Source organism: Nomascus leucogenys, chromosome 18 (genome assembly GCF_006542625.1).
Source record: "Nomascus leucogenys isolate Asia chromosome 18, Asia_NLE_v1, whole genome shotgun sequence".
In the NCBI taxonomy this organism is placed as follows: domain Eukaryota; kingdom Metazoa; phylum Chordata; class Mammalia; order Primates; family Hylobatidae; genus Nomascus; species Nomascus leucogenys.
This window is the reverse complement of record NC_044398.1, coordinates 87,212,030-87,232,420: the sequence shown is the minus strand read 5'-3', so window position 1 is coordinate 87,232,420 and position 20,391 is coordinate 87,212,030. Positions and strand designations below refer to the sequence as shown.

The window sequence follows — 20,391 nt, the reverse complement described above, 5'->3', positions numbered from 1 at the left end:
GCCTCGGCCTCCCAAAGTGCTGGGATTATAGGCATGAGCCACCACGCTCGGCTCCAGGTTTTCTTTAGCAGTAATTTATTCCAAATGCTGCTAGTTATAAATATATGTATGTATATATTTCTATCTTTATGTCCACATACACACCTGCTTTTTAAAATTAGTTAATTCATGGTCATCGTTTCTGGTGGTGTGCAGGGAGGTGGTGTGCTGCATGCCCATGTATCTGTTTTTGGTGTTTGCTTTTGCAGTAGGCATCATGCATGAGGATTGGTGCTGGAAGAACAAGAGCCTGGAGGTGGAAGTGCTAGAGGATGATGTGTCTGCAGTTGAGTTCAGGCAGACGGGCTACATGCTGAGATGTTCCCTGTCTCACGCCATCACTCTGGTATGTACGGCTTACAGAGTCTCTTATTTGGAAAAACCCTCACCTTGTGGATATCAAGAAAGACTAACATGCCAGGAATCTTGTAAACGTAGTCAAGTCAGATTTCCTTTTCTGCCTCTCCGCTCGCCCACCTGTTACGCAGTGCATAATCAGGAAGCATTTATAGTCTCTCAGTGGAAGGACCCCTGTATTTAGGAGGTTTCCTTGTCCTGGCCCTGCACTAAATCTGACTGGTGATTCGAGGTGGCCTTTGGTACAGTGCAGAGCACACTGGCTTTATATTATTAGTAATAATAGCTTTGGGTAAATTCATTTACTGCTTCTCAGCCTCAGTTTTCACTGAAAATTGAGATCTTAATACCTACTTCTCAGGGTTATGGCAGGGCTTAAGTGAACCTCTTAGGTATCAAAGTGTCCTTGGTGTACCCCGCTCTTGTTTATTAAGATACTGCCAAGTGAGTTTCTCTGATATATATATTTATATGTTTTTTTTTTGAGATGGAGTCTTGCTCTGTTGCCCAGGCTGGAGTGCAGTGGCACAATCTCGGCTCACTGAAACCTCCACCTCCCGGGTTCAAGTGATTCTCCTGCCTCAGCCTCCCAAGTAGCTGGGACTAGAGGTGCGTGCCACCATGCCCAGCTAATTTTTTTTTTTTTTTTTTTGTATTTTTAGTAGTGACAGTTCCACCATGTTGGCCAGGCTGGTCTTAAACTCCTGACCTCAGGGGATCCACCCGCCTTGGCCTCCCAGAGTGCTAGGATTACAAGCGTGAGCCACTGTGCTCCACCTTCTCTGGTAAATTTATTCCAGCGCAGAGGATGAAGCTGTAAACAGGATCTTAGCTTCTTGTTGACTGTGGTCTCTGTGGCCTGAAAGGCAGTGTGAAATGGGTTTCAGGAGCACCTCTGTAGATCCCTTCGTGAATTTTCTATAATGTTTTGATGTTGAGCGGTGGCAAATGTCATTGTCAGGTCTTAGTTTCTCTGTAGAGAAACTAGAAGAATTCAAACTGGTGTTTCACATGCCAGCTTACTCCCCTAACTGCTTAATTACAAAAACTCGACAGGCTGATTTGTTATAGGAGATCAATTAATATCCGATTCATAATAATTGATAGATACTTAGGAAACCTTTCCCTTCCAGCAGTGGAGTGGATTTCCAGCTCCCTTGTAATAAAATCTTTTTTTTTTTTTTTGACACTTCCTTAACCCCTTCTTTATCTCCTCCCACTCTCCCCTCACTCGCCGGGCCCCAGCCGCAGTGGTCCTCTCCAGTCCCACACCAAGCTCACTCCCTCCTCGGGGCCTTCGCACGTACTGTCCCCTCTGCCTGGAGTGCTGTGTCTTCTCCAGAAACACGTGTCGTTGGTTTTTCCTCCTCATTCAGGCTGCAGCCCTATTCAGGAGAGATGTGCCCTGGGACCAGCAAGCTAAAGACCCCTAGGTGGGGATTGTTCTTCTCTTGCTTTCCTGTTTGTTTTCATGGCTTTGTTACTGAGCAGTTGAGATCACTGATTTATTTGTTGACGCATTGATTTTGTCTTCCTGTATTGGAACATAAGCCCTATGAGAGCAGGAGCCGTGGTCATGACTCCTAAGGCCCAGCCTTGTGTGTGTCACATAGCAGGTGCTCAATAAATACTAGTTGATTGAATGAAAAATAGCACACTTTTGTTGGAAGTTTTGGGAGGTTTTTAATTTTCCTGTGGCACCCAACTGCTCCGATGATAAATGGGCAAAACAGATGACTGGTTTGGAAAGAGAAATATTATTAATCATCTTGGTGTCTCCATCTCTCCTAGTAAGTCATTGTATTGGCTTTGCTCCCTTAGGAATTTTATCAGGATGGAAATGGACGTGAGAATGTGGGGATTTATAACCTCTCCAAAGGAGTCAACCGATTCTGCCTGTCCAAGCCTGGTAAGTTTGGAAGGATTGATGTGCCATGAATTAGAAGAATGGAAAGGCACCAGAGGATGGTTTTGAAGGCATTTTTTTCTTCCTTGGTTCTGTTTGCACCAAGCTTTCAATTTCAGTGTGTTCAACCTGCTCTTATTTTTCTGTCTCTCTTACTGGCCCCTTTCACCTCCAAAAATATACCATTGGCCAATGACGTCTCTTTATAGTGCTGTTTTAAAATTTGAATCATTTCCCACTTTGCTTAAAATCTTTCAGTGGCTTCTCGCTCTTTCTCATTTTTTTTTCTCTTTTTTTTTTGAGATGGAGTCTTGCTCTGTCACCCAGGCTGGGGTGCAGTGGCTCGATCTTGGCTAACTGCAGCCTCTGCCTTCTGGGTTCAAGCGATTCTCCTGCCTCAGCCTCTCGAGTAGCTGGGATTACAGGTGCCCGCCACCACATCCAGCTAACTTTTGTATTTTTAGTAGGGATGGGTTTTACCACGTTGCCCAGGCTGGTCTCAAACTCCTGACCTCAAGTGATCCACCCGCCTCAGCCTCCCAAAGTGCTGGGATTACAGGTGTGAGCCACTGCACCCAACCCTCTGTCTCTTTTATAATGGTTTTTTTTTGGAGACAGAATTTGCATATCATAAAACTCACCTATTTAAGATGTACAGTGAAATGATCTGTAGTAAGTTTATCACGTTGCACAACCATGGCCAGAATCCAGTTTTAGACCTGCTCATCACTCACAGTGTTAGATCCTCTGTGCCTGTTGACAGTTAATCCCTGTTTCCAGCCACGGCCAGCCACTGGTCTATTTTCTGTCCCCATGGATTGGCTTTTTTTGGATGTTTATCATACGATGCTGGCATTTTGTTTGGCTTCTTTGATTTAACATGTTTTTGAAGTTTATCTGTGTCATAGCACGTATCAGTAGTTTGTTCTGTTACATTGCTGTGTAGTATTCTGGTGTGTGGTTATATCATATTTTGTGTATCCATTTACCAGTTGGTGGATATTTGAGTGGTTTCCAGTTTGGCGCTGTTAGGACTAATGTTACGGACATTCTTGTACAAGTCTTTGTGTCCACATGTTTTCATTTCTCTTGTTTCAATACCTAGGAATGGAATTGCTGCATTGTGTGATAAATTTATGTTTAACCTTTTAAGAAACTGTCAAATTGTTTTCCACAGAGGCTGTGTCATTTGATACTCCCACCAGCAATGCACGAGGGTTCCTGTTGCTTCACCTCCTTCGCCAACATTTGTTATTGTCTGTTTTATTATAGTCATCTTGGTAGATGTGAAGTCGTGTCTCATTGTGGTTTTGTTTTGCATTTTCCTAATGAATAATTCAGTGGCTCCTCCTTTTGGTTCCCAAGATGAAATACAAACTCCTTAACCTGACCTTAGCTCCTGTGTAACCCAGCCCTGTCTGCCACTCTTTCTACTCCAGCCACTCTGTCCTTCCGGGTATCAGTTCAGCTGCCTTTGGCTACATGTAACAAAATCCATACAGCAGTGCTGTCAGCAAGTGGTAGTTTATTTGGCTCAATAAAGAAGTGTGGCAGTGTGTGGCGGCCAGCATGGGTTCAGCAGCTGGTAGATGTTAGGGGTGGTGTCTTTGTGATTCTTTAGGCCTTTCCCTTGTATTTTTTGCCTTATATTTTCTAGATGGCTGTGGTTAGAAAACTTACGTTTAAAGGAGGAAGTCGAGGAGGGGGCAGGCAAACATTTCCTTGCGCCCCCTCCTCCAGTAAGCTACTTGTCTGTATTATTGGCCAGAACCGTGCCACATGGTTACTTCTAGCTGCAAGGGAGGCTGGGACAGTTGGGTATGCTGCCTGAGGCTGAGCATGTTGCCACCCTCAACATAACCAGGGTTTGTTCTCAAGGCAGGAAGGATGCCTGTTGAGGAAACAAGGAGCCAGCTGTGAGGCAGATGCTGTTCTCTGTGGACATGTCCTCCTGCCTCTCCTAGCTGGGGCCTTCTTACCCATCAGTTCAGTATTGCTTCCCTGGGGAAGGATGGCCTCCAGGGCCACTTAGGCCTGCCTCCTACGCTCTTGCCCTCAGCACTCACTTCTGTCCCCTTCTTGCATTTGCCACAATTGATACATTTGTGGCTGTCAAATGCTCCCCCTCTCTGTGGATGGTAAACTCTATGAAGACAGGGACCACTGCTCTGTCAGTCCCCACTGTGTACTAGTACCTTGCACAATACCTGGCCAGGAAGAGGTGCTCTGTTGATATTTGTTGAATGAAAGACCAAACAGAACGAACAGAGAAACCTGATTTTTTTTTTTTTTTTTTTGATGGTAACTACTCTGGGGCTTGTTGAGTGCAATGAAAACAGCAGGGTGGTTTTAGCTAATTTCAAGTTTTTGTAGGAAGTGTGGCCAAAATATTGGTTAATGATGATTTGGGGGAAATACATTGTTATTCCTTGTATCTTCCTGAAATTGACTGTGTTCCTCTGGCAAGTGATGAAATGTACCCCTGCTCGGAGTGTCCTCCCACACAGACTCACACTTTTCTGGGGCTTCCCTTACTCCTCACCTCCTTTTTAGGAATATTTATAGGAAGAAATTGAGGCTGTGGTTATCTCTTGGATCCTTAATAGAATCTTTTAAGTAGAAAATTATCCTCAGTCCAATCTGCAGTAGAAATGTACTTTCTGTTCCTTCTCGTGCATGGGTCCGTTCACTTGGTCTGTGCGGATTTAACTCGTGTGAGTTGCTACATGATGGAAAATGATAACCGTGTGCCTGTGATTGTGCCGTTGCATGGATCAGGTCATTGGTAAAAAGCCTTCATAGGCAGTGAAAACGTTGCCTGCCTAGTATTTCTGATCCCATTATGGCAGATCTGCAATACGTTTGAGTTTTCACATGCAAAGAGCTGCCACTCGATTTCAGATGTTGCAATTGCTCAGTGTAATAGATGCCGTTCTCTGAAAATTACTTTTGATTTCCTGTCTGTAGGTGTGTACAAAGTGACCCCTTGCTCCTGCCACCGGTTTGAGCAAGCGTTCTACACCTATGACACGTAAGCCTGGGAATTGAATGCTGCTTTGTGGTATTTGTGTACATTCTGTGGAGGATTCTTCATTTACTTCAGAGAACAAAAGGAGTTTTTGTATTTTCTTCTGAAAGTGGCAAGGTTAGGCCTTCAGCCGCATTTCTAGATAAGGATTTTAAGACCCTTGGATTAGTTGCTGAGGAACCGGAGATAGGATCCCTTTCCTAAGAATTCTGTAACCCCAGGATAGAGGGCTGTGTTTTTGAAGTGGCTTAAAGAGAAGCTTTGTGAAATCTCCCAGCCCTCACCGATGGGCATCTGTCAAGCTCAAGTCTGCCATTTTTATATTTTTACAGACGTATGTGGGTTTCACTGGGAATTGAAAGCGTAAAGTTGTGGAGTGGAGAATTAGTTTACTCTTTAAAATACTTCTCTGGATCTCCAGAGTTCTTTTACCCCAGAGTAAGAGCAATTTTCTGTAGTGTATTTAAGGTGAGGAAGGATGCCCAAAAAGGGTATTGCTGATGATCTTCTGAGAATGAGTAGGTTCGAGTGTTTCCTCTCCTGTGATTTGTAGGTCCTCACCTAGTATCTTGACATTGACAGCCATTCGCCACCATGTCCTTGGAACTATCACCACCGACAAAATGATGGATGTCACTGTGACTATCAAATAAGATGAGCGATCTGCAGTGGGCTGAGAGTGGCGGGGGAGGGTGTGGATGAGGCCTGGGGAGTCTCTAATAGGCTGTCTGGAAATTAGTTTTGATTTCTTATCTCTAGATGTATATACAAATGGCCTTCCCTCTCTTATAGGACATCGCCATTGCCGTCAATTCCCAGCAGCCTTGATCCTTTCCTTTTCTGATTCAGAAAGTACCTGTGGGTGAGGAAGAGCATTGCGACAGCTTGTTTCGGGATCTTCAATTTCTGTTTGAACTCTTTGTACTTCTCATCTTTGCTAAGGAAAAAAAAATCTCCGGGGTTTCTGCATTGTATTTCAAGTGTTTTAGCAAATTCAAATTGCCTATTTTTCTTTAGACTTTTGCTTGAAGGCTTGGGAAATAGAGATGGCACCTGGTATAAGAGAAGGGTTGTGAGAGAGGAAGTATTTGAAAGGCAAGTCCCTTACCGAGGGTCACGTTCATGTGAATGTCGCCTTTCAGGGAATTTTTGCAGTGTGGTGAGGTACCTGTGACACCCCAATTTTCTTGAGAAATGAAAGAGTTTTGGCAACATGACCGTCTTTGTCAAGTAGAATGGGAATCACCGTCACTGTCTCCCCCCTGCCTCTGGTTGGCGTCACCTTTCCGGCTGTGTTTCTATCTTTCTGTCCACCGTCTGTTTATCCATTCTTCATCCCTGCAGAGTACATGATGACTGAATAACTGAGAGTCTTCAGTGTTTAGGCACTCTGCCTATGAGGCCACAGCCCCTACACTCATGGGATTGACAGTCTCATGGGGGGAACAGTGGTCAGAGACTCCCATGCAGAACTCTAAAATGACGGCTGTTCTGAGTGTTTTGAGCTTGACCTTGGGGGCATGCAGGACAGGTAGGCTGCGGGGGGCCAGGCCGTGTTAAGGTCCATAGTCTTTGTCCCGTGACGCAATTGATGTGTTTTACATAGAGGAATGACTTTTTTCTTCCTGAAAGGTCCCCCTATCGGCTGAGTGGAGAGCAGACAGAAGAGGCCTGAGAGTGGGCGGTGGTGGAGGCAGAGGGAGGTGATGGGGGCCCCAGACTGGTGGCTGCGGAGATGGAGAGTGACGGACCGGTTGGAGAGTCGTTGAAGGACTGAGTTGATGAGACGTGGCACTAAAGTGAGCACTGGCTTAGGGCAGGAGAAATGTCAGGGCTGGCCCTGGTTTCTGGTGATGGAGAGCCAGGTTTTTAGCTGGGGGTTGATTTGCTGAGGGTCCGTTGTGTGCCCAGAATGTGCTTGTTGCTGTCTTTTACTGTCATTTACTGTCTTCCTGCCTGGATAGTATGAATTACTGATAGGACTAGCAATCTACCTTCTTACCAGTAACTCCATATCACCTCCTTTCAGCTCAATTACATTCATTTTTGTAACTTCACAAGGGTGTTTGTGTTGCTTGCTTGTGCTGGAGGTTGTACGGAATGCATCTTCCAGCTAGACAGAGCCACTTGGATCCCCCTTGGGGATCTTGTACTTAGCAGACCCAAAACCTGAGTGCCGATGGTTGCCCTCCATAGAGCCCCTCTGTGGTCTTTTCTGATTCAGATATGGCAGCTCCCGCTTTCTTCTTGCTTCTTGATTCTTCTTTCCCTTGCACCCTAGGCCCAGCCAATTCCTCAACAAAGCCTTGGCTTTACAGTCAAAATACACCCGTCATCTAGTCCCTTCTTACCATGTGGCCCTCAGCCTTGGTCTGACCCCCTTCTAGGGTCACTGCAGCAGCTTCCCAGCTGGCCTTCCCTTCTTACCACGTGGCCCTCAGCCCTAGTCTGACCCCCTCTGGGATCATTGCAGCAGCTTCCCAGCTGACCTTCCCTTCCTACCACGTGGCCCTCAGCTGTGGTCTGACTCCCCTCTGGGATCACTGCAGCAGCTTCCCAGCTGGCCTTCCCTTCTTACCACCTGGCCCTCAGCTGTGTTCTGACCCTCCTCTGGGATCACTGCAGCAGCTTCCCAGCTGGCCTTCCTGTTTCCGCCATTCCTTTGTGTGTTTTCCATGAGGCAGCGAGCGATTTCTTTTATCATACCATTCCTCGACTGAAAACTCCAGTGACTCGAAGTCGGCACCAAGCCTGCGAAGTCTCAGTCTGACACCTGCTGCCCCTTGGACCCCTCTGACAGATATGACTCTTCCGTGGACCCCTGTGCCCCAGGCTGGGCTGGTCTTGCCATTGCTTGAACATCTGAGTGAGCTTTCTCTCCAAGGACTTTGTACTTGGCATCGCTTTGCCTGAGCTACTGTTTACCCAGAGAGCTGCATGGCGCATTCTCTCCCTTCCTTCAGACCTTTGCTCAATGTCACCTTATCAGAAAGGCCTTGACTGTCCCTTTAATGTAAAACAGTGCTCCGGGCTCTCTGTCTTCCCACACTGCTTTATTTTTCTTTATTGCACTTTTCCTCTGGTATTATTTTTCTGTGTATTTTCAGCCACTTCCCACTGAAACGTGGATTCCACAGGGGTAGGAAGTGTGGTCTGTTTTGTCGATGCTGTATCCCTGGTACGTAGTTCTCTATCAGAGCAGTTCTCAGTGAAGGTAGAATGAAGGAACAGAGGATGGTGGCGTGGAGAAAACTCCACGTCCTACATGGAAACTGACAAGCTTATATCCAGTCACCATAAAATCAACCGTATTTCATTCCAGCCCAGACCTACCAGATACTGCCACCATCACTGCAAAGCTCAGTTGTTATTTTTTGTGAAACTACTGGTTTACTTAAAACAGAAGGCTCCGCCACGGTGGTGTCATGATAAGATGCCCAGTTTTTAACTCGCAAGTCCATACTTGTAGAAAGGTCAAATTCCCACTGACTGCAAAGATACGCAACAACGTCCTAGGGGCTGCCATTTCTTTCTTCCAGGTCGTCCATCGACAGTGAACCTGCCTTGGTCTTAGGCCCTCTGAAGTCTGCGCAGGAGCTGCGGAGGGAGCAGCAGCTGGCTGAGATCGAGGCCCGCAGGCAGGAGAGGGAGAAGAATGGCAAAGAGGAAGACGAAGAAAGAATGATCAAGCCTCCCGTGCAGGAGATGGTAGATGAGTTACAAGGCCCCTTCTCATATGATTTCTCTTACTGGGCACGGTAAGCTCTCTTGTGCATTTCCCTACGGTGTCCTCTGTTCTGTGGGGACAGGACCCGCCAAACTGAAGTATATTAATTATTTTAGGTCTGGAGAGAAAATCACTGTTACACCATCATCTAAAGAGCTGCTCTTTTATCCCCCTTCAATGGAAGCCGTTGTCAGTGGAGGTAAATGTCACCTCGGCAAGCGAATGTCACACACCTTTGCAATTGTTCCCTTGCCTGCATTTACAAGTAGACTTGTGATGTTATAGTGAAGCCATCTTTGTAAGCCACCTTACATCCTCTCTGGCACACAGATGTTACTGTTGGTTGGTTGGTTGGATGGATGGATGGATGGATGGATGGATGGGTTGGATGGATGGATGGATGGATGGATCCATGACTGATTGATTTAGATAAATAAAAGTAACTTTTGCTGTTAGAATTGAGTTGATCTTTTTGGAAAAGGACTTGGTTTTCTTTGACATTACCAGGTCGACACCAGAAGGTAGATGAAACGCAAAGCTGCCAGTGATGATCTTTGATGATCTTTCTGTTGCTTGGCAGAGCATGATGGGAGGGTCCTTTTTTGGGGAATGGATGACTGAAGTGATCACTTGTGGAGTATTTGTCTTTTGCTACTTATTATTTTTTTCCCAGCACTGTGGCTTCATTAAGTTGTGGGTGTTACGTGGTTCGTGTTTGGAAGTAGAGGGTGTTGAAGAGTGTGACTTCTAGCAGGCAGGCTGTTTGGGGTGGTTTTTCTCAGTGGGTCCTCTGGAGGTTGAGCAGCACGGCCTCCTGTCTGCTATAAAGTGTTCCCTCCTGATCTGTGGCCTCCTGAGAACCTAGGAAGAGTAGTAGGAAAAACCCAGCCTTCAGCGTTTTTTGATTCTCTTGCTAAAGTCCTTCACACTGAGAAAGGCCTTTCAGGGATGGAAAGAGGCTTGGGCTGAATCTGATTATTGAGCTCCCCAGGGTATTAAATAACCGCATTTGGAACTAGCTTCTAAGATCTGTTTTAGCCACTTTTGTCGTGGGAAACCCCCAACCAAGATGCTCCGGTCTCTGCAGCCAAGCCCCATCCTTGTGTTTATTTCTTCCCCTCTTAGAAAGCTGCCCAGGGAAGCTGATCGAGATCCATGGGAAGGCAGGCCTGTTTTTAGAAGGCCAGATCCACCCCGAGTTGGAAGGAGTCGAGATTGTCATCAGTGAAAAGGGGGCAAGTTCACCCCTGATCACAGTCTTTACTGATGACAAAGGTGCCTACAGGTGAGCCCGGGATAGAGACACATTTGCCTGGGATCAGCGTGGGAGTCCTCTGAAGAAACTGGGGCCCACATTTCCTTGGGCTCGGTAAGGCTTCCTGTAGGGTGTGAACAAAGCCATTGGTAGCATTCTGCTTTCTTCTCTTCAGTGTTGGCCCCCTGCACAGTGACCTGGAGTACACGGTGACCTCACAGAAGGAGGGCTATGTTCTGACTGCGGTGGAAGGAACCATCGGAGACTTCAAGGCTTATGCCCTGGCAGGCGTAAGCTTTGAGGTAACTAACACTGTATTTTCAAAAGGCAGTTATATTGAGGCATAATTAACATACAGTAAACTGCACAAAAAGGGTACAGTGTGGTAGTCTGGACCTATGAATACACCCATGAAAACACCTCCACAATCAAAATAGTGAGCACATCTGTGGCCCTCAAGGTTTCCTCCTGCCCCTTGGTAATCCATCCCTCCCACCCTTCCGCTGAGCTGATGATCTGCTTTTCATCACCGTTGGTTAGTTTGCATTTTCGAGTTTTATAGGTTGGTGCAAAAGTGATTGCGGTTCTTGCCATTGAGAATAATGGCAGAAACCGCAATCACTTTTGTACCAACTTGTATATAAATGGAATCAAACGGGATATACTGTTTTTTTTGTTTTTTTTCGGTCTGAATTCTTTCACGCAGCATAATTTGGAGAGCTGTTGACTTTAGCATGTTTATGTACCTTCTGGGAAGTAGTTAAAGCTATCGTCCATAACTGTTCCATATTGAAGGACACAGAATGTTCTTACTGAGGCGTTTGCTGCCTAGCTCCCTTCCACCTGTCCTTCCTGGGAAGAAGCGTGCTGCGATTGTCCAGAGTGGGTCTGGAGATCGTTGAGAATGAATATTTATAAACCATAGGCCAAAGGAAAAGAGCGACAGATTACATCGTATAAAAATTTAAAATTCTATATTGCTGAATACATTTGGAACCAAACTGAAAGATATTCAAACTCGGAAGAAATGTTTGTATCATAAATAATATCCCCATTTTACAAGGAGCTCCTAAAATCGGTAAGAAAAAGACAACCTACTAGAAAAAAATGAACAAAGATTATGAAAAGAAATTCATGGAAGTAACGCAGGTGACTAATAAACACGGAAACACAAAGCCTCCGTAGTTACTGAGGAAATGTGCTAAGGAAGTTACAGTCGAAACACTGTTTTGCGGGGATTAGATTTGCTGTAATTAAGACAATCTCTATTTTTTTGGTAAGCGTGGGTTTTCCCAAGCATAAATAATTTATGGGACTGTAAGTGGTTACAGCCACTTTGGAATGCAATTTGATAGTATCTTTCTGAATTTAAAGTGCATGTATCCAACAATTCTACTTCTAGGAATTGATTGTTCAGGAAAAAAAAATAAAACTAAGTGCATAGAGATATATATTTGGGGATATTCCGATTGTCTCTTGTGTACCACAAAAGTAGGTGCTGTGGTTTGTCAAGCCCTGCCTTAGAATGCTATGCAGTAGTTAAGAAACAGGCAGATTCCTGTTGGCTGGCAGAAGAGTACCAGGATAAATTGTTGAGGAGGAGAGCAAGTTGCAGAACTGTATACATAACATGCCATTTTTATTTCACCTTCTCCACCCACTCAATGAACTTGCCAGTCTGTGAACAATAATATGTAATGTTTATAAAATTTGTGTGGGCATAGAAAGAGTTCTGGGCTGGGCACGTGGCTCATGCCTCTAATCCCAGCACTTTGGGAGGCCCAGGCATGTGGATTGCTTGAGCCCAGTAGTTTGACATCAGCCTGGGCAACATGGCAAGACCCATCTCTATAAAAATACAGAAATGTAGCTGGGCATGGTGGTGTGCGCCTATAGTCCCATCTCCTCAGGAGGTTAAAGCTGGAGGGTTGCTTGAGCTAGGGAGGCGAAGGTTGTAGTGAGCCCAGATTGTGCCACTGCACTCCAGCCTGGGTGACAGAGCAAGACCCTGTCTCAAAAAAAAAAAAAAAAGTTCTAGAAGGCTACACAGCAAACTTACAAAACTAAGAACATTAGTTACCTGTGGGAAGAAAGATTAGGTCCCCTGTCCTCCTCTGAGTAACAATAAAAGAAAAAAACCTTAAAAGAATGACCTCTTGACTTGTGGAATTGTTATCTTCATAGTTAGTAGGAGTTTAACCTTACTCTGGTCTCACCTTCTCATCCCCAGATAAAAGCTGAGGATGACCAGCCGCTCCCGGGAGTCCTCTTATCCCTGAGCGGTGGCCTGTTTCGTTCCAACCTCTTGACCCAGGACAACGGCATTCTGACATTCTCAAACCTGGTAATGTGTTCTGCAATTTACCACCTGCCTGTCTTCCCTGAGAGAGAGCCAGGATGCAGCATGCGAGACTTATGTGTTGCTTGACAACGTGAGAAGAGAAAACCAATGTGGAGTGGTTTCAGTTTCTTGGGGGCCCACAGTCATTAGAGTATCAGCTCGAAGAAATGATACAGGTCGCCGGCGACACTCAACGGGCGGTGTCTCTGGTGTCAGAAAATCATGCACTGGAGAAGGTGGCAGAGGTAGCAGAAGACACTCGGGAAGTGTCTTGAGGCTCAGAGAATCATGAACTGGAGAAGGTGGAAGAGGTATGAAAAAAGAGTCGGGAGGTGTCTTGCGTCTCCTAAAATCATCAGGTCAAGAAGATGGTACAGGTCCCCGGCGACACTCGATGGGAGGTGTCTCTGGTGTCACAAAATCTTCAACTGGAGAAGGTGGAAGAGGTACCAGAAGACACTCGGGAGGTGTCTTGAGGCTCAGAGAATCAACTACCAGAGAAGGTGGTAGAGGTACGAAAAAGGAGTTGGGAGGTGTCTTGCGTCTCCTAAAATCATCAGCTCGAAGAAATGATACAGGTCGCCGGCGACACTCAACGGGCGGTGTCTCTGGTGTCAGAAAATCATGCACTGGAGACGGTGGCAGAGGTAGCAGAAGACACTCGGGAAGTGTCTTGAGGCTCAGAGAATCATGAACTGGAGAAGGTGGAAGAGGTATGAAAAAAGAGTCGGGAGGTGTCTTGCGTCTCTTAAAATCATCAGGTCAAGAAGATGGTACAGGTCCCCGGCGACACTCGATGGGAGGTGTCTCTGGTGTCACAAAATTATCAACTGGAGAAGGTGGAAGAGGTACCAGAAGACACTCGGGAGGTGTCTTGAGGCTCAGAGAATCAACTACCAGAGAAGGTGGTAGAGGTACGAAAAAAGAGTCGGGAGGTGTCTTGCGTCTCCTAAAATCATCAGGTCAAGAAGATGGTACAGGTCCCCGGCGACACTTGATGGGCAGTTTGTGTGGTGTCAGAAAATCATCCACTGGAGAAGGTGGAAGAGGTACGAGAAGACACTCGGGAAGTGTCTTGAGCCTCAGAGAATCAGCTGGAGAAGGCCGAAGAGATACGAAAAGACCCTCTGGAGGTGTCTTGAGTCTCGGAAAATCATCAGCTGGAGGAAATGGTTCCGGTCCCAGGGGACAGTCAACAGGAGGTGTCTGTGGTCTCAGAATCATCAACTGAAGAAGGTGGAAGAGGTACCAGAAGACAGTCGGGAGGTGTTTTGAGGCTCACAAAATCATCAGCTGGAGGAAATAGTACAGGTCCCGGGTGACACTCGACTTGAGGTGTCTCTCCTCTCAGAAAATCATTACTTGTAGAATGTGGTTGAGGTCCTACTGGACACTGTAGTCGAGAAAGAGTCAGAGGTCTCAGACAACCTTTAGCTGATGGAAGTGGTTGACCTCCCAGATGACACTGAGTTGGAGGAGGTGCCTGGCGGCCCATCCTTTTTCTTAGAGCTTCAGCTGTGAGATCGGGCCAGTAGGGCAATCCTGAGGAATGATGATGCTCCACTGCAGCCATTCTGACCTGTGGGGCCGAAGGAGGAAATGTTTTCACACATACTGATTTGATGGACAAAATTACCACCACCAACACAGGCTGCACCTTCTGTTGCTGGTGATAGATTTTTGCACCTTTCCATCCTCCAGGTTTCAAAATAGCAGTATCAGTGTCATAATATCACCCTTCCAGTGAGTACTGCCGATAGCTGGGGGGTAAAGAAAAGTCATTGGGACACACTGCTGTCTCTACATGCCACTGTGTCTGTCTGCAAATGTAGGCAGGCTGGGGTCCTGCCCCAGGGAAGACAGAGTCATAACAGAGTAATAAGAAGCATGTTTGAGACACAAGAGTGTGTATGTCTCTCCTCATTCCTTCCTCACAGCCATCACCGGAGCATGTTTCCTGCACCAGGTCAACAGAGAGTAAGAGAGGCATGAAAAGCCCATTGTCCACACATGTTGCAACTTCTTTTTGGAGAATGTTTTCCAGGCCTTTTTTGTTCTGTGTCTGATTCTCAGAACTCTGCAAGGTCAGTGTGACCACCCTGCTCCAAATCTAAGAAAACAGAGGTTTCCAGAGGAAGGAGAAATTGTGCCCAGGGTCACACAGCTTGCAAGAGGCAGAGTGGAAGTTGATTCCAGCTCTGCCTGCAGGACCGTCTCATTTCCCCTCTGTTTCCCTTCTTGACAAAGGATCTTCTTCACTCTGGAGGTGCCACCCGTGAGAACAAAGAGCTCTGGAGAGATGTGGATTCCTGAAGAGCTGCAGGGGAACTGGGAGAGGGTTTTCTGACAGAACGATCTTACCTCAAGAAGTCAGTCAGGCATGACTGTAATATTTCTTTTCACTCCCAGGTAATACCAAATTGTAAGTGCACTAGGACATAAAGAATACTTTTGTCCATGGAAAAATGAGGTGGGAATTCTAAACAAAGCAAGTTTTAAAACTGTGTTTCACTTCAAGTGTACAAGTCCCATCATGTGTAATCATAGGCCTCGGCAGCTTTTTAAGGTACAGAGGCCACACAAGACCCAGCTTAGCTGAACATCATTTAAGGCCTTCATTTGGAATTGTCCCTCTGGGTAATAAGTTACATTCACTCTTCAATAATTTACAGTCAGGGCCTATTTGCTATTACAAATATGGAACCTCTGACACTTAGAATATTAGATCAGGGGCCTCACTGGGTGGGGATGAAGGTGTTTTTGCACAACAGGGTCACCAACAGGGATGGGACTGTGATGAACTATGGAATTGGCCTTGTCAAAGAGCATTCAAAATTGCACAGAGCACAAATTAATGTTAGATTAATGCGTTTTCACTATTTTCACTTCTGGGAATACAGCAGATATTTCGAATGTTAATCACCTACAATATAGCAGAATGCAAACAAAATCACAGGAAAAGAAAGAAAATCCTACGTATTTTGGAAATGAGACCCCACAACATCTTGGGTAATGCGGATCAGTCAGAGTTCACTGCGCCATGAGACCTACAGTAGTGGAGGTCAGTGGTGCCTCCTTGTGTTATTTCTGGAAACAGAACAGTAAAAGCCCTTCAGCCCTCGGTCCCTGAGCTTTTATGGATTCTGGAGGTGCCACCAATGATGATCAGCTGGAATGGAGAAGCCTGAAAGCTCATGGGGACGATTTTGCTTCTCAAGAAGTCAAGACAGAAAAGGCACCACAGAACCCACAGAGCAGAGGCCAGGCCAGGAGAGGGCATTGTCGGAAAAGACCAAAGTGTCCTGATATAGGAAGAGGGAAAATGTCCCCAGCGTTTCCCTTTGTCTTCTGTTTTCAGCTGGGACGCAGCTGCTGTTCCTTATCGGAACCAAATGAGGTCCTGAATCTGCTAAGGGCCAGAGAAGGGAATGGGGCTAAATCTGGCTTGCATCTTCTTTGCAGAATAAGAAACCCTCCACACCCTCCGCTGCCATCTCACTCTCTGCCACACAGGTCCCTTACCAGAGGCACAGGGTTTATTGACCACATGCCTCAGAAGACTCTGGAGCCCTCTGGACCCTCATCCTTGTGGAAGATACCAGAGAGCCCTGGTCCAGGGGTATTCTTAACTCTCAACAGGCAGTGAACAGGGTGGGCTCTAACCAGCTGGAAATGAGCTCTAAATCAGTACATATCAGAGGAAATCACTCATCATGTGAGCACAGAGTCAAAATAGGAACAGCCATGGTTGGAAGAATATCAATAAACCCTGGACAGGAACAGCACTGCTCCTCTTCAAGCCATAGGGACGTTTAAAATTCTGTGGATTCATAGTTAATCTTTCATACCTGGCCAGGTATTACCAATACTTATGAACAGAAATGGACATAAAGAGATGAACAGTCATGAGAAAAGGTAAGAGCTACAGAAATTAACTGGAAAGTTTTAGGGTTACGCTTCAAATGTTAGAGGAGTAAGATTATATAGAAATTTAACTTATTAATGGAGTTATATAGTTGACAATAAACAATTTAAACAAAAATAATGAAGAAAGTTCCAAAAAGTGTAAATAAATGCTTCTTTTCTCAAAGCAGATCTCATGCTACAATATTGATCCATGAAGACATGGCCAGAAAATCTCTGCTCTCATCAGCACATGTGGCTCCCATTCTAAAGTGCTATTGTTATTTTCTCAAATGAAAGAAAAATAAATCCTTCACACTGAGTCAAGGTGGAAAGGGGAGCTGGCCCATTTGCCTTCTAGGCTCATCTCAGTTAAAAGTAACCAAGACATCAGGGTGGGGCAATGTCCACAGTCAGTGGAGTGGCCTGAGGTCCACCATTCACAGGGGACTAGCCAAGAGCCATTCAGCTAGGGCACCTGAGAAAAATAGGGTCCTGCTACCCAGCGAGACAATTGTTCTCTTTATAAGTGCTTGGAATTGTTTCCAGGAAACATAACCATTACCCCACCCGAGCCCTCATCCCCAAAAGGAGAAGCAGGGTGTGTGGATTGTGCAGCAGAAATTAAGAGGCTGCCTTCACAGCGAGCTCCTACCTCTCCAGAAAGGGATCTCGGCCCGGTCGTCCCTGGACTGGCTCCCTACTCATGTTTCTCTGGCACTCTGCTTTTCCGTCATTTCACACCTAGAAGACATAGAAAGAATTGACTTGAAGAATTAAAACACGAAGTTCTTTACTAGACACTCAAAGCTTTATCTTAAAAACATCCTTTAAAATGTCCATCACAATGACCTACTTTTCCTGCTTGGAGGCAGCCTTCCTCTCTGCCATCTTCCTCTGCAAGGCTTGAGCACAGAGCTATGGGGAGAAAAATACATTCATGTCCTGACCTGGCAGACTATGTCCAAAAGCAAGGAAAACAAACTTACCCAGTTGGCATGAGGCTTTCTTGCAGACGGGGCGATCTGAAAAAGCCAACTCCTGAGAAATTGAATGTTGAGAGAGTCTAAGGGCCGTGGCATCATCTGCATCAGCACTGAACAATCCTGCAGCTGCGGGTAGGAAGCTCCTTACTTTGCGTCTGTAGTAGTCCTCTGCCCGCCGCTGCAACCTTTCCGCAGCTACTTGGAGGCTGAGGCAGGAGAATGACTTGAACCCAAAAGGCAGTGAGCCGAGATTGTGTCATTGCACTCCAGCCTGGGCAATAAGACCAAAGCTCCATCTCAGGATAAAAAAAAAGAGAGAGAAAGGAAAACCAATGCCAGTACTAGCACCCCCTCTTCCCCCGAAAAAATTACAAACAAGAATGTAGGAAGGGAAAGGAATTATGCAGATTAAACTAATCAAGCAGAAAGGACAAACTCAATTTTGAACCCACTGAATTTGCCACAAATATTGTAGAAAATACTCTCAAGGACTTTACAGTTGTCTACTTTGATTGGCACATGATTCATACAACAGTATTTGTGTCAAGGCACATCTTACTCTTCCTTGGCAGTCTTCCTCTGTCCACTGATTTTGTAATGACTGTTGACCTTCGTCATCAGCTTGTGGACTTCAGCTCGAACTTTGGCTTCCCTATATCTCTGTGAATTATAGAGGTCTTCCATGCCAATTCTAATTCCTGGAAAGGAAGAACCTTTTTCTTTCTGTGCATCCAAGTGGACCTTAGCCCTTGGTGAGGGTGAGGAGAGGAGAAGGTGAGAAACCTGAGGGCAAGAAGCTGTTCTTTCCCCTTCCAGGGCAAACTCATTTCCACACTATGGGGACTGCAACAGAGCCTTACCTTCCTGGCTATGGCTATTGGACCTCCAGGCTTTCCGATGTATATCTGTGGATCCGTCACATACATTTTGTGACTTCAAGACAGTCTTGAGGAAAGACACCTAGGAAATAATTTAAGAATGATGGCTGGGCATGGTGGCTTATGCCTGTGATCCCAGCACTTTGGGAGGCTGAGGCGGGTGGATCATGGGGTCAGGAGTTCAAGACCAGTCTGGCCAAGATGGTGAAACTCCGTCTCTACTACAACCACAACAATTAGCTGGGCATGGCAGCGGGCACCTGTAATCCAAGCTACTCGGGAGGCTGAGGCAGAGAACCATTCGAAGCCGGGAGGCAGAGGTTGCAGTGAGCCAAGATCACACTACTGCACTCCAGCCTGAGCGACAGAATGAGACTCTGTCTCACACACACATACAAAAGACATGAGGCCGGCGCGGTGGCTCACTCCTGTAATCCCAGCACTTTGGGAGGCCGAGGCAGGCGGATCACCTGAGGTCAGGAGTTGGAGACCAGCCTCACCAACATGGAGAAACCCTGTCTCTGCTACAAAATACAAAATTAGCGGGACATGTTGGTGCATGCCTGTAATCCCAGCTAGTCGGGAGGCTGAGGCAGGAGAATCACTTGAACCTGGGAGGAAAAGGTTGTGGTGAGCTGAGATTGTGCCATTGCAATCCAACCTGGGCAACGAGATTGAAACTCTGTCTCAAAAAAAAAAAAAAAAAAAAAAAAAATAGGCCAGGTGCGGTAGCTCACGCCTGTAATCCCAGCACTTTGGAAGGCTGAGGTGGGTGTATCACAAGGTCAAGAGATGCAGACCATCCTGGCCAACGTGGTGAAACCCCGTCTCTACTAAAAATACAAAAATCAGCTGAGCATAGTGGCACACGCCTGTAGTCCCAGCTACTTGGGAGGCTGAGGCAGGTCACTCTTGACGACAAAACATGAAAAACAAATGATGGCAGGATGGCAGGAAGAACCTCATACCCAAGCAGAGTGCCAGGTTTTACAGCCCCCTCTCAGCCATTCATATCCTAAGCAACAAAACATGAGCAGGATGCGGAAGGTTGCAATAGTAAACCATCTCCATCACATCCATGTAGCCATCCATCCATCAACCTGTATCTCAGGAACAAATGTAGATATATTCATTTTAAGCATGCATAGTACATTTACAAAAATTAACCTGACTTTTTTTTCCAGCAAATCTCAATATATTTTAGAACAATAAAACCACACAGCATGTTTCTGATCATATAACTGTACTAGAAGTCAGTGATTAAAAGCTAACTCAAAATTATTGTTTGCTTGGAAATTCAAAGTGCCCTTATAAGATATAAACATAAGAAAGAATCCAAAATGAAACGCGATTGCCTTTAAACTCAATGATAAGATCATAACATGGCAATAAAATGTCTCCCTCTGGCCTGGGAATTCCACTTCGTGGCACAAGGTTGGGTGATCTCAAATCACCCCTAACCCACCTAGGCATTGTAACATCTGAAACAGAGTGATGATGTCACCTATCTATATCATCTTACTGCCTGTGTGTGTGGAGTTTAAATTCTGAACCCAAATGAGGGGGAGAAAACCAAGTTGACTTTCATGATTGACCTCCCAGGGATGTCCAAGGAATCTGTGCATTTCAAGAAAAAAAGTTCATCAGCTTCTCTCCTAGGGTATTTGGCCACAATACCCAGAGGGCTTGGCAGTATCATGAGTGATGGTTGGGGAGTGCCAAGCAGGTGGGCAGGACCCAGGGGCCTAGTGACCAGGAGAGACCCCAGTGTCCACCTTTCCTGGCCCAGTCCTCAGCTAAACTCAAAGGCCTTCTTCTGCCCGATCACACAGAGTGTGCCCAAACTCACTCAGGCCTCTGGCAGCTGAAAACCACTGCTTTAAATCCCTTTATCATTTACTATGACATAAGGTTATAGTAAAGAGGAAATATTCTATTGATGCTACAAATGGAAAGCCAATGCCTTTACCA

The 20,391-nt window shown here is 45.9% G+C and overlaps 2 protein-coding genes across 2 annotated transcripts in view; one reads left to right on the top strand and one right to left on the bottom strand.

Annotated features, from left to right (window-relative positions):
- LOC115831180 (nodal modulator 3-like) overlaps window positions 1–12,771 on the top strand; it is an 87,901-nt gene extending 75,130 nt beyond the window's left edge. The window contains 9 exon segments of the mRNA XM_030798037.1: window positions 249–385; window positions 2,218–2,305; window positions 5,270–5,333; window positions 5,884–5,979; window positions 8,870–9,088; window positions 9,174–9,256; window positions 10,183–10,342; window positions 10,488–10,614; window positions 12,543–12,771. Coding sequence (XP_030653897.1) covers window positions 249–385; window positions 2,218–2,305; window positions 5,270–5,333; window positions 5,884–5,979; window positions 8,870–9,088; window positions 9,174–9,256; window positions 10,183–10,342; window positions 10,488–10,614; window positions 12,543–12,740 — 1,172 coding nt within the window. The 3' untranslated portion in view covers window positions 12,741–12,771.
- A 554-nt stretch (window positions 12,772–13,325) lies between these two features.
- On the bottom strand, window positions 13,326–18,468 carry LOC100597229 (nuclear pore complex-interacting protein family member A7-like). The gene is made up of 7 exons (XM_030797785.1): window positions 18,403–18,468; window positions 18,102–18,265; window positions 17,691–17,748; window positions 17,546–17,581; window positions 14,106–14,232; window positions 13,876–13,946; window positions 13,326–13,535 (listed from the first exon to the last, which is right to left on the bottom strand). The coding sequence occupies exons 1-7, from the start codon at window positions 18,466–18,468 to the stop codon at window positions 13,416–13,418; spliced, it is 642 nt and encodes a 213-aa protein (XP_030653645.1). The 3' UTR covers window positions 13,326–13,415.
- Between the last annotated feature and the right edge of the window lie 1,923 nt (window positions 18,469–20,391).